Source organism: Saccopteryx leptura, chromosome 1 (genome assembly GCF_036850995.1).
Source record: "Saccopteryx leptura isolate mSacLep1 chromosome 1, mSacLep1_pri_phased_curated, whole genome shotgun sequence".
Classification (NCBI taxonomy): Eukaryota; Metazoa; Chordata; class Mammalia; order Chiroptera; family Emballonuridae; genus Saccopteryx; species Saccopteryx leptura.
The window spans coordinates 328,089,507-328,103,823 of record NC_089503.1 but is presented as its reverse complement, the minus strand read 5'-3'; the positions used below and the strand labels follow the sequence as shown (position 1 = coordinate 328,103,823).

Here is a 14,317-nt window from a genome sequence, read left to right as displayed (position 1 = left end):
CAGCAATTATGGTGATCTTCTAACTAGAAAATTTTGTCATTCTACAAAAAAGATTTATATTGAAAGCACAAAGGGTCAAGTTAAAGTACACACTAGGAGGAAACACTTAATTCTGAGTCAAAAAATCTTGGCATGTTTTTTCACTACAAAGACTAATTTATTTCAGAGTTCTGAGCCAAGAAAAAATACATTTCCTGAGCAACTGACATTTAGTACATACATACACACATACACAGCCCACATACAATGTGACTTGGTTATACACTATATCTGAATGTTGCAATTAACAACATCTCTCTTTGCTTTGGCTGCTGGGATACTCTGAGGTAAACACACTCCAACTTGAAGAACACTGTAAGATCATATGCTATGCTTTTATGTATATACTTACTTATCCTTGGGCTTCAACATGCTACTTCTCCACATTTATTTTTATGATACCCTTATGTCATTATATTTTTATCTTACATACAATTTTATATGCTGTCTCAACCCAATTTGCAAGAAGAAGAGGTATAACTAAATTAAATTGTTAAAATAGAAAAACAGGATTAGCTGTAATACCTTGAAGCAATCATTTAACCTCCTTGAACTTCAGTTTTTATAACTTTAAATTGTTTAATATAAATAAATAGTGGGTTTAAATTTTGTTTCTGAAAGGACAGAAACAAACTTCTATACTACATGAAATATATATATTATGGTTCCTTAATGCTAGAGTCTGTCAATTTGTATTTGAAGATAGTAAAGCTTAACAAATAAGTACCCTTTGTTTAGTAAAGTAATTAAAAACACATTTATAATTCCCATTAGTGTATCACTGTTACTGAGGTCTCCTTTGCTGAAAAAAAAAATTTAAAAGGAGATCATTAAATGCTTGTCCAAACAGCAGAGTAGTACACATACTGCACAAACTTTTATATTCTTATATTAGAAAGCAAAAAAGGTAATAAAATTCAGTCATTTTCATGAAACAAAAAGTTTAAAATTCAAGCTCTGAAGAAACACAATAATATGCTTAGAGCAGAGCATAATGACATTAAAAAAAAAACACCCCAACTAATAATCACTTCTAAGAACAAACAGCAACATTAATCTTCTGTTGTAAAAGGAAATACAATAATCAATCATAAAGAAAGACAATGCTCACTTAGCAATATTTTAAATAACACCAGCTTGCTCCTCATTTTTCCAGTAGGTGGAAAACTTGAGCATGACAGCCATGTTAGGAGAGCTCACATTCTAACGAACATTAATATACCCGTGAGAGGAACTGCCATCATCACTGACATTTCAAATGATTCATATCACTCTTAGGTGTCACCCAGGTATTAACTTATAAAGAGCAAGGACCTTCCAAGCAAAAATGCATCATCGACCCTTGTATTTCATCTTCTGCAATGGTAAAACGTTTTGCTGAAGACCTTAAGTTTTATGAGTTCATTGAAGGCAAAAGTGATACATTTGTTTCACTGTCATAACAGACCACTACCTTTGTTTTTTAAGTTTCAGCAAAGAACATTTCAGCGTGGGTACCAGTAAAAATGTAAAGGAAGGAATTTGTTAACTAAAAAAATATGTGGGAAAAGTTTAAGTATAATAGTGTGGCTTTGTTTAAAAAAAAAGCCATTTTCCTGGCTATAAAAATATTACTTACTTATGAAGCTGAAGATAATGTTGTGGAGAACATATTGCCACAACTGAAAGAGAGCTGCACTATAAGAGTTCTTATTTATTTTCTACTGTATGCCAGTATTATGCCTTTAAAAAAAGTGAAATGGGATCATTAAAATATATATTTTTTAAAAATGTATTTTTTTATAGATAGTATAGGTAGTAACTTTTCGCATTTAGAAACATGAAAGAAAACTATAAACTATTAGCTAGAATTAAAAAGAACTATTAATACTTATGCAGTATATGCCGTCTCCCACATTGGAGAAGCTTTTTAAATGACGGATCCCCAGTTCGCAATCCAGTGCCTGATCTGCCCCATGCGCGCGCGCACATAGTAAATATTCTTATTTGTTCAAATGCAACATGATGGGAATAAAAAATATCACCAATAGTATGAGTAAGTTTAAAATTTAGTAGGGGCATGATAAGAACACAAATTAGAATACATGGCAAGATACCAAAAATGTCACAAGAGAAGGACAGATGCAGCGCAGGCAGGGAGGCAGGAAAGGTGCACACTGGGCGGCACGAAGGGACAGGGAGGGTTTCATTTACAAAGACAACGGGGAAGACTGACTGAAGAGACCAGGGTGATCCAAAGGAATGGCATGGAAACAGAAAAGAGAAAACAAACAAAGATACATACAAAAATAAAAGAAGAAGAAAGTTGAAGCTGTCACTGATGGACCAACCTGGCTGCTCAGAAATCACTGAGTGAACAGCAGTGGTATTCCCAGTTAGGAGCTGGCAAGGTCAAGCACAAAATTCAGTGATTAACTCTTTCTCTCAAGTGGATATGGCATCCCAACCCTCCATATGTAAAATAGGTTTGAACTCTCAAGTTATTTGCTTTTTCTCCATTTTGTTCTAAACCAGGGGTCGGAAACCTTTTTGGCTGAGAGAGCCATGTACACCACATATTTTAAAATGTAATTCTGTGAGAGCCATACAACGACCCGTGTACATTACACATTATCCAATAAAAATTTGGTGTTGTCCCAGAGGACAGCTGTGATTGGCTCCAGCCACCCACAACCATGAACATGAGCGGTAGGACGTGAATGGATTGTAATACATGAGAATGTTTTATATTTTTAACGTTATTATTATTATTTTTTTTGTATTTTTCTGAAGTTGGAAACAGGGAGGCAGTCAGACAGACTCCTGCATGCGCCCGACCGAGATCTACCCGGCATGCCCACCAGGGGGCGATGCTCTGCCCATCTGGGGCGTGGCTCTGTTGCAGCCAGAGCCATTCTAGCACCTGAGGCAGAAGCCATGGAGCCATTCTTAGTGCCCGGGCCAACTTTGCTCCAATGGAGCCTTGGCTGCAGGAAGAGAAGAGAGAGACAGAGAGGAAGGAGAGGGGGAGAGGCAGAGAAGCAGATGGGCGCTTCTCCTGTGTGCCCTGGCCAGGAATTGAACCTGGGACTCCTGCACGCCAGGCGGACGCTCTACCACTGAGCCAACTGGCCAGGGCCAATGTTATTATTTTTTTATTAAAGATTTGTCTGCGAGCCAGATGCAGCCATCAAAAGAGCCACATCTGGCTCAAGAGCCATAGGTTCCCGACCCCTGTTCTAAACACTACAAAAGACAGTAAGTTATTGGTCTAACAGTATTAAACTAAATGAGTGATATTGTAGCAGTATACTCTCTATTCCCAGGCTCTGAGCAGACCAAAAGAAAGAACACAAATCTACCTGCCAATTAATAAAAAACAATCATGTAACAAAACAAAGCTCTTGTTTGTTATAAGGAGACTTCTGTCATGGGTCTACATATCACCAATCTAGTTTTTTTTAGATTTTATTTATTTATTTTAGAGAGAGCAGAGAGAGAGAAAGAGAGAGAGAGAAGGGGAAAGAAGCAGGAAGAATCAATTCCCATATGTGCCTTGATCAGGCAAACCCTGGGTTTTGAACCGGAGACCTCAGCATTCCTAATCATCACTTTATCCACAGCACCACCACAGGTCAAGCCATACCACCAATCTAAAAATGATTTTGTACTTCCTGATAAGACTATCACATAGTCTGTAAAAAAAAGATATACCCTGAAATCATACAATTAGCTTGGCAGACTACTAAATTATAAGCCTAAATGCTGAAATAGTCGTTAATCTACATTTTACTATGTTAAATTTATGATAAATTTTCACTTACATTTTTCTCTGAATTAAGATGTCCAAATTGCTAGTATAGCTTTCACTACATTCTAAATCATCCATATTTACACATTTTCGAATTCTCCTTTATCTTTTACAGCAAAGATAAAAGGTTTCAGACAGCCCAAATCAGGTTTATTCATATGTTTGCAAGATCAAAGAGAACATATATAAGGTTTTGGCCAAAGAGAAAAAAGAAAGAAAACTTTAAATTCTGTATAAAAACTTCTAAGGAAATCCTTCTCACTTCCCTTTATCCAGTCCCTATTTTTGGTTAGCAACATGATTTTAGTGAACAAAGGTATTCAAAGGTATTCAAATTAGTGACTTCCTCAAGGAGGATGAACTCTGTTGTTACAGAACAGGCACAGAAAAAGATTTCTTTTTGAAGGAAGAAAACAGCACTGTGAGGAACAAAATTTGAAGCATAAATATCTTTAGTGTTTTAATAAATTCTTTCCTGACCTCCTTCATGCAGAGAAAACCATAAAAATAAAAGGAATTGATGGTTTTCTGATATTTCAAATTCTAATAAAGCATAGATAAGACCTTAAAAATATCCATTTTAATCATCCAGGTATTCACAATGTGAGTGATTCACAACAGGCTATTGACAGCAAATTAGTATTGGCATATCTTTTATATTGATCATAATTAATTTTAATATTTTCACAAGCGTAACAAGAAAAGTTCTGAAGGGAGGTGGGACAAGACAGACATATACTTGGAAGCCAACATGAATTATTTTTAAGCTAAATCACTTTCAGATTACTCTTTTAATTATATGGAGACTACTGATTTAGCAAGTGTATTAGTATATTCCTATCCATCATGATACTGTAGACTCAACCTCACAAAGTTTTAATAATGTCAGAAATACATACCCATCATCCTATATGTCAGATGCAGCCCTGCACTGGAAATTTTTTTTCCCAAATAAGGTTTTATATATTTTAATATTTCACCGAGGTATTCTAAGGACTTTGTGACCATGGCAGATTTATCAGAAAGTTTCTGCAGATTCCCGTAAGTTATACCAACAGCCTATATATAAGTAAAAACATGATTTAGCTTTCCAAGTTTTATATAATACAAACTTTGAAAAATAAAGATAATTTCTCTTTCTACACAAACCTTACATTTAAGCTTTCATCCTTAACTTTCTAATAAATGTTAACAGCAATTAAAATGCAAACAAAAGAATTGTCTTCTTTTTATAATTAAAATACAGGTTAAAAAAAGAGTTAAAAAACTATTCACTGATAATTATTCATAAGATCTGACTCAGCAAAATACTAATAAAAAGAAGTAAAAAAAGCCTATAAACAAATCACATCAAGACTTCTAAACAACCTTCTATAAACTAGGAATTCAAAATCCCCAAATTCTTGGGAAGAAGACCTGCAGCACAGTTACCAGATTCTTACAGGTGAAGGCCTCCATAAAGTGCAACTTTAAGATATGAATCGATCTCCCCCCAGAATTTTCTTTGAGTCATTAGATGCCACGTTAGCTTTCTCAAAGAAAAATAGGGGAGGCACAAAGAGTAGACAGAGATGGAAAAACAGGAGGTGGTGGTGAGGAAGGTAACATGAGGCAGTAAGGAGAACTGGGAAGTGCGAAGAGGAAAGGAAACAAGGAATAAGTAGAGGAGGGTGAAAATAACTAAAGGTGAGAAGTCACTAAAAGAATCAAGAGAAAACTGGCTAGGGATGGGGCAGATTTGAGAAGAGAACTCAAGTTTTCAAATCATCAGCAGGAACTGACGGTGGATTTCAATGGCCTAAACTAGACACAGTGTACTGATATACATACAGCAATGTGATTTTCCTACTGCAGCTCTCACAGGTAAGACAAAGGAGAGAAACTGAGCCAAACCAAGAGTCTACAGGTGTGACTGAAAGACAAAGGGTGGAAGACTGAGGGTGCTGGCAACGGGAGATGAAGTGAGGCCCTCAGGGGTATACTGCAGGTGGACAGGGAATGAAGTGGGCCCTTCAGACGGTGCTGCACTTGGAGAAACGGGAGTGGAAAGTCATAATGATGTCACTCAGAGCTGGAGAGACAGCAGGTAATAGCTGAAGAGATTTTGACGCTCTCAATATACTGTTATTAATTTTTTGGAAGGTCATTTAATCAAATCAGACATACCTAAAAATTTATAAAGCCTTCATACTGTTAAGAGGATAAAATTCAAACTTCTTATAAAAAGATGATCTGATTTTTTTAATCTACTGATTGATCTATCAAATAATTGGCACTTATAATATACTTTTACATTATTATTTTAACCTTTGTGTATACTCTGTATTCTCAGAAAAGTAAAAGTTCTTTCAGATCAAGGACTACTTCTTTTGGTTCTTCAAATTCTTAAGAAATCCAGCATAATACTATCTAGCATTTAGCATACAACTATTATTTACTGGTTGACAAAAGAATAATTAGCATCAACTGGATTATAATAAAAGAGCTTTTCAAAATGATCAGTGGAATGTATGACTTCTACAACTTTTTCTGGTCTAGGATGGTTCCTTACAAAGATGTTTAATTAATTACAGGTTGAGTTCTAATGAACAACTAAATAAAAGACTGAACAGAAATGTGCACTTCAATTTTTTCTTTTTTAGGTCTTATTTATTCATTTTTAGAAGACGGGGGGGGGGGAGAGAGAGAGAGAGAGAGAGAGAGAGAGAGAGAGAGAAAAGGAGCAGGAAGCATCAACTCCCATATGTGCCTTGACCGGGCAAGCCCAGGGTTTTGAACCAGTGACCTCAACATTCCAGGTCAACTCTTTACCCACTGCACCACCACAGGTCAGGCGAAATGTGCACTTTGTATCTGTGTATACTATTACTAAATATATTTAGGACTTATATGACATCTTTAATTATTGTACAACTGTACATTAACTTAATGGAAACCAATGGAAGTTTTCACATTTATGAAAAGAACTTACAGGCTCTAATTATTTTCATTGCAGTTAATACCAACCACTTTGTAGGAAAATAAACCAAATTTACTGTGACCAGTTAAGAAAAAAACACAAATCCAAACACATTAATAACCTCAATTAGGCTGTAAAGCAGAGATTCTCACATAATATAGATTCCTACAAAATTCATAATTGAAAATAAAATGTTGAATGAGATTATTCATTATGGAGACAAAATAAAAAGATTGAATTTTAAAGCCCCAATCACACTGTCATAGGAAATAGTTGATGCTTGCGCTAAAGAGATTATGTTTTTACTGTAAAATTTACGCTCCTTCCTACAGGATAGTAAACATTAAGCTGAAAGTATTATGGACCATATACAAGAAAATTCAGTTCCCAAGTACCAGAAGAATATTATAATCCGCAATTTCAACAATAAGATATTCTTACAATTTAGGTCAGCTTTAGCATAGGCATTTATGTAGCATTATTTACTCTTATTTTTCATTAAATGTAATTCTTCTGTCTTTAAGAGTGATTTGTACTTTATCTTAAATCCATATTTTTATTCCTCTAGAATTTCATAGTATCAGGCACCCAATAACAGGATTCAATTTAAAATAATTCCTTTTATAGAAAAACATTATGAATACTTCAAGTTTTTTGGAAATATGACTAAGTGAGCTGGGCAATTATACTAAATGAAAAATACCTCAATGAACTGAACAAGTACTTTTTGAGGATCTTCTGGGACGGGTAATTCAACTTGAGCCTTTGAGAAAATATTTTTTATTTCTGAGAGTTTAAACAGTAATCTTGTCAGTTCGGCCAACTGTTCCATGTATTCTTTTTCTGTTAAAATACAATAACAGTGTTCATGTAATGTTTATTATACAAACTTGTATTTTGTACACACACATGAATTTGTATTCTGGTCCTGGCCGATTGGCTCAGTGGCAGAGAACTGACCGGAGTGTACATGTCCTGGGTTCGATTACCGGTTAGGGCACACAAGAGAAGCAACTATCTGCTTCTCTTACCCTTACCCCTCTCCCCTTTTTCTTCCCCCCTCTCTCTTCCCCTCCCACAGCCATAGCTCAATTGGTTAAAGCACATAGGCACAGGGCATTGAAGATGGCTCTGTGGAGCCTCTGCCTCAGGTGCTAAAAATAACTCGGTTGTGGGCATGGCCCCAGATGGCAGAGCATAGGCCCCAGGTGAGGGTTGTCAGGTGAATCCTAGTTGGGGTGCATCCAAGAGTCTGTCTCTCTCTTCCCTCCTCTCACTTGGAAAAGAAGAAGAAGAAAAATTGTATATCTATACAGGGGATCCTCGGGTTCAACAGTCTCGACATATGTTTCAAGTTTACGATGCTCACTCTCATAAAAACATAAAAAATTGAGATGTGAGTGAGTGGAAGTGAATAAGTCATCAACGTTCCAGACTAGCCTGAAACAATTCTTTAAGAAGGTAGAGGTAGAAGGATCTTTAACAACAGATCCTGTACCCTCTACATCAGCTGCTTCTCAAGAGGAAACACCTGTAGTACAGGTAGAATCATCTCCAGCATCTCCTGCATGTTCCTTAGGCAATCCTGATTCACCTGACCCAGTATCTCCAGCACCTTCTGCAGGTTCTCCTGCCTCTCCAGCTTCCTCCTCCCAATAGGTCACTCTCTCCCACCTTGCAATGTCCCTTCCAGTGTGCGAGCCAATCACAGCAATAAAGGTAAGAATTTTTTTTACACTCATTTTTTGGTCATTTTTTCTGTTACTATAGTACAGTGTATAGTCCAGTCCAGTATATTTCTGTCCTTTTCCGTTTCCTGTGGCTTACTTGTGTTTTTATGTTCTAGATTATGATTTTACAACTGTGTTAGGATAGGTAAGTGACTTAGGCTAGGGTGTGTTTCGACTTACACCAAAATTCAGATTACATCACTGTCATAGGAATGGAACTATGTGGTAACCTGAGGACCCCGTGTGTATGTGTGTGTGTGTGTGTTAAAAAAATGAGAGAGCAGGAAATGTAGCACTCTTCATTTAAAACACGCTTTCCTTTAAAATTCAAATTTCTATATAATTAAAAACTTTGATTTAAGTTTCTCTCACTAAGGAAAGGTTTTATTTAAAAACAAACATGTACTTGTTTGAACAACACAGCTCTAGAAGTCATTTGGGTAAAGCCAACAGATGTAATAACATATCAAAGTAAATCTGGAGCATTTTTCAGTGCAGCCTTTGTGCAATTTATAAATGGCCATAAAGAATAGCTTTAGGAAAAGGCAAAGGCATACCCAACGGCAACCAAAACTGTGGGGATATTAAATAAAAAGTAAGTATCACTCGGTGACTAACAGTAAAGCAAAAAGGCAAAACAGCGAATGAAATGGGAATTATTCATAATTGGATACTTTTCTTTTGAGGGTCTTCACTGTGTGATATCTGGTTATATACTGCATATTTCCAGTTTGTTTGTTTTTTTGTGATCACTTTCTTCAAGGTAAAAAGATGATTTTCACATTGAGAGCAAGTTGTTTTTTTTTCCTGGCTTCCAAGGAAACAAATTCTTTTATCTTTATAGGAGAGAAATTTATCATATACAGTAACAGGAAAATATCAAGAAAAAAAAGGGCTGCAAAAGAAAATAAATTGTTTATATTCATTTAATTACAAATATAGTTTTTAACTTTTCTCTTAAATAACAAAACAGGAAATTTTAATAGTTCACTATCTAGAAAGCCAAATGCCTGTAATACTTACCAACTGCTTGTTCAGGATTTATATCAATTAATAAATCATCAGGAAAACTGAGGCTTTTTACATACATTTGCAAAATGCAACGGACCCATGATCTTATAGTTAACGCTTCAAAAGATACACAGCCTGAATAAGAAAGTGCTTCACATAACATGCTGCAAAGATAAATTGACAGATATTAAAAACAAAAATAAAACCTGACAATAAATTTTTTGAGTATAGAGAATAAGGAATAAAGAAAACCATTCTGACATTCCCTACTTGTTGGTCTCACTTATTTTATAGACAAACACAGCTAATGCAGACAAACATTGTTGAAAATGAACACTACAGATACACACAATAAGATATTTTAGATAAATACAGGGCAGAGTAAAAGTAGGTTTACAGTTGCTTGTAGGGAAAGTAATACAATAATTACTAAATAATAATACGAAAACTGTTTCATATACTTACTACTGTAAATCTATATTTGCCCCACCCTGTATTTTCTTTTTTTAATTTAGTGAGAGGAGGGGAGGCAGAGACGGATTCTCACATGTGCCCAGAACAGGGATCCTCCCAGCAAGCCCACTAGGGGGCGATACTCTGCCCATCTGGGGCCCTTGCTCTGTTGCAACTGGAGCCATTTTTTAGCGCCAGAGGTGGAGGCCATGGTGCCATCCTCAGTGCCCGGGCCAACTCGCTCCAATCGAGCCTTCACTGCAGGAGGGAAGGAGGTGGGATAGAGAGGGAGAGAGAGAGAAGCGAGAGGGGGAAGTGAGAGAAGGAAGGGGTGTTGAAACAGATGAAACTTCTCCTGTGTGCCCTGGCCGGGAATCGAACCCGAGACATCAACATGCCAGGCCGATACTATACTGCTGAGTGAACTGGCCAGGGCCTCACCTTGTATTCTTGCTTTCATTTTAATTTCCTTTTCTTTCTACACACACATGCTGTGTGCAGGGTTTATGCCAAGAGAAAAAGGTAAGGGGAATATGGTTAAAAGGGGAAAGCAAGGAGGGCACTTATAACTAGCTAGGTGAGACAATAATGAAGGAAACAGCAAGTAGACTAAACACAGCAAGTAACAGAGAAGTGATCATGACCACATAGATAAGAAAAAGTTAAAGACAGGGTGTATTTTTGGGTGGATCTACTGATGAATCCCACTCCTGCCCCTTCCTTTCCTGCTTCTCCAGCACACTGGCAGTCATTACTAAAGAATTCCAAAAAAGACCTGAAGAAATTTTTTAAAAGAATTCTTTCTATAAAGCTCAAGGCTGGGTAATTTGATTTCTTATTTTTCTTTTCTTTTTTTTTTTTTACAGAGACAGAGAAAGAAACAGAGAGAGGGATAGATAGGGACAGACAGACAGGAAGGGAGATGAAAAAGCATTAATTATTTTATCTGTCCGTTGACTGCTTTCTCATATGTGCTTTGACAGAGCTACAGCAGAGCAAGTGACCCCTTGCTCAAGCTGGCAGCCTTGGGTGTCAATCCAGAGCAACCTTCGGGCTGAAGCCAGCGACTACGAGGTCATGTCAAAGATCCCAGGCTCAAGCCAGGACCCTGAGCTCAAGCTCAGGAGCTTTGCTCAAACCTGATGAGCCCACCCGTGCTCAGGCTGGTGACCTCAGGGTCTCGAACCTGGGTCCTCTGCATCCCAGTCCAAAGCTCTATCCATTGCACAACTGCCTGGTCAGACTAATTTGATTTCTAATCATTTTATAAGTAGGCGTAGAAAGGATGAGGTGGTCTTAAGCTAACTACAAAGTATTATGAAACATCAGAAATTTTAAAGATATGTATAAATCATAATTCTTGATAAAATAGTTTAAAGCTATTTAACATCTATCTTTGCATTTATATTTTTTCAACTGTGACTAATATACTAATGTTATTTTAAAACTAAAATAATTTCAGTACAGCTGTTTAGTAAATAAATGTTTGTTGTAATTACAGAATTCTCAAGATACAAGGCAATCCTAAAAGTGATCCCCTTGAAGCCGAACTCCCTTGCTTCACACTGGAAGCCAATGAGAAATGACCTCCCGCCTCCCTGTAATGCATGTCCTCGCGAGATCTCCTCACTGCATCACTTCACTATCGCTGACTGGCAGCTTGGACAAGACTACAGTGGTCTTTTAAATGTGCATATTTATTTTATTTTCCCTTGTCTTAATAGTCTTATTCAAATCTTCCTTGTTAATACTACGTATTTCTACTTTAACTTTTTTTACTGTATATTTTTTCCTATTGGGGTTCCTTAGATCTCTTATGTACTGTGGCAGGAGATACTTATAGATAAGCGAACCAATGTTCAGGGTGGTGCAGTGTCTTATAACGATCACCCGAGTTGAGTCAAATCTTTGAAAATCTAGCTGTCAAAGGAAAGCTATCACTAAATCTAAAACCTCAATACTATACCAGTGTCTTACAGATTCAGCAGTACTAGTGTATAATTTCTTTCCCAATGGTGAGTGCAGGGAGGTCAGTCATTTCAGGATGGGAATAAGGCAGTCCTACAACAACAGTGCTGAAAAAGAGCTTTAACAGCAACATTTTTTTAAAAAGCAGGCCATGACAAAATACGTCAGCTTTCCTACTACTATGTCAAAATGCTGATAAATCCAAAAGCAAAAAACTGCCAGAATGAGAGTATATGTAGTAAAGATCAGTTTTTATTTGTGAAAATTTTTACTTTCCTAGTATACTGAAGTATCGTGGGTTTATGTTAAGGTGCATACCTGAAATAAAATCACTTACCTATTTTGGAGGAAATGACTTAAGTATCTTGCTACAACTTGGGGACAGATGATATCATCCCAACCAAAAAGTTGTATCATTGCAATCACTGGCTGTGGCTGAAGGTCTAATGGCGCTGTGCTGGGCATGTCCATTGCTAACAAAGTAAAATCTAGGTTGGAAAGGAGAAAAACATGTGGTGAAAACTGTCAAAACTTTTCCCCTCCCAAAATTATATTGATAGTGCTAAAAAAAATTTAAAAATTAGTCCTAAATAATAAAATGTCACATTTAGAAACAAAGAGCAAAAACCTAAGACTGAACTAAATTCCTGTTGTCAAAAACATTTTCCGCGGCAAACACCTAGATCTCCAGGAAGGGTGCAGAATAATTCGTCTCAGCACTGTTGTCATGCACAGGTTTAGAATTGGCAGTTTGAGGGAGCACTCTAATGGCTCCTTCAATCTGCCGATTCTAAACCTGATGCTTCTCATGTGCCTTTCTCGTTCACATACCCTTTTTACAAACTACTTCTGGCACCTGCTCTTCTCCAATCAGGCTAACGCACTTGCCACCTGCCAGAGCTGAAGTGTTCCCTCTTACCTGAGACACTGCACATTCTCTTCTGTTCAACTGTGATCTCCCACAAACAATCTATGACACTCCGCTTTCTTCAGAACCCACTAAACCTTGGAACTAGAATTCCTTAGTCAACCATATTAAGCAAATATACTTTTATTTGTGATTTCCTTGGAATTCCCCACCTCAATTTGTACTATACTAATTTATGTTTGTTAGTAAATTCCTTATTAAGCACTGCCTCCATGCAGCTCTCTCAAATGATAGCTATTTTCTCACACCTCACACAACTGTCCCTACAGATAGGGTGAGTTTACCCCTTGGTCCGCATTGATGCTTCCAGACCCTTCTTCTTTCCTCCTGAACACCAGTAGCTTTGGTTCTCGTGTCATCATCAGATTATACCATCCATAACTCTCCTTGTTGCAATCAGCTATTGCTTCCTAGTTCAGCTGCTCCTGCCGCAATCTTCCTCATCTCAGCAAAAACAGAGAATTCTCTCTTTATCTCTTTTGCTTACCATATCAAGGCCACTTTGAAAATTCTGTCAGCTCTACCTTTAAAACAGTCTCTCTACCCTCGGACTGGAAATCGGACCACTTCTCACCACCTCTGCTGCTTCCACTTCAGCCCAAGCTGCTTATTTCTTGTTGCTGAAATAGTTCAATAACTGACCCCTGCTTCCCCCCTTGCCTTTCTATGTAGTCCTTTCTCAGCACAGCAGCCAGAGGGACCGTATCACTCATCTGCTCAAAAACTCCCAACAGCTTCCAACTTCCGAGTAAAAGTGAAAGCCTTTACAGTGCATACAAGGAAGAACAAACCAGCTCTCATTACCTCTTGCTCACATCTGACCACTCTCGCCCTTCACCTACAAGTGTTGTCGCTTCCCTTGGGTCCCTCAATCACACCAGACATGCTCTTGCCTCTGGACTTCAGCATGGATCTCTCTCCTCCATTAGGTTTGTTCAAATGGCACTTCCTCAGGCCTTCCTGACCACTCTATTGAAAATTACAACCAGCTTCTGGCCTTCCCTATCCCCATCCGATTCTGTATTTTCATTTTTATCCACAGTATTATTACCACATATCACATCACACCACACATTACTTATTGTTCTCTCCCCGCACTAGACTGTAAGCTCCATGAGAACATGCAGCGTATACGTGAGGAAAAATGTACCACTCCTTCTCTTCTTACTGGTATTTCCCCAATGGCAATAAAAGTAGGTATTCATCAACTTTTTTAATGCAGGAAACTTTTCTCTCCTAAACCATTTTTATTTCAAGACAAACCCCAAACCCACACATATTTTGGTTTACATTTATATACCACTTACTTTCAGCACCCAGGACAGCACTGACTAATCCGTGATATCAAGTTTGTTCACTGGGATGATGAATGGAAGAAAGGTAAGTTACACTGGCTACTAATGACTGCTTTGATTACACTGATTGAATATCAATATCTG

At 37.3% G+C, this 14,317-nt stretch overlaps 1 protein-coding gene across 1 annotated transcript in view; it reads right to left on the bottom strand.

Moving 5' to 3' along the window:
- The window catches only part of MMS22L (MMS22 like, DNA repair protein), a 144,313-nt gene that overhangs the window by 24,560 nt on the left and 105,436 nt on the right, over nt 1-14,317 (bottom strand). Inside the window, exons 16-19 of the mRNA XM_066358846.1 lie at nt 12,288-12,438; nt 9,542-9,693; nt 7,492-7,631; nt 4,729-4,888 (exon numbers count right to left, since the gene is read on the bottom strand). Of these exons, the coding sequence (XP_066214943.1) occupies nt 4,729-4,888; nt 7,492-7,631; nt 9,542-9,693; nt 12,288-12,438 (603 nt within the window). The remainder of the gene's footprint in view (nt 1-4,728; nt 4,889-7,491; nt 7,632-9,541; nt 9,694-12,287; nt 12,439-14,317) is intronic.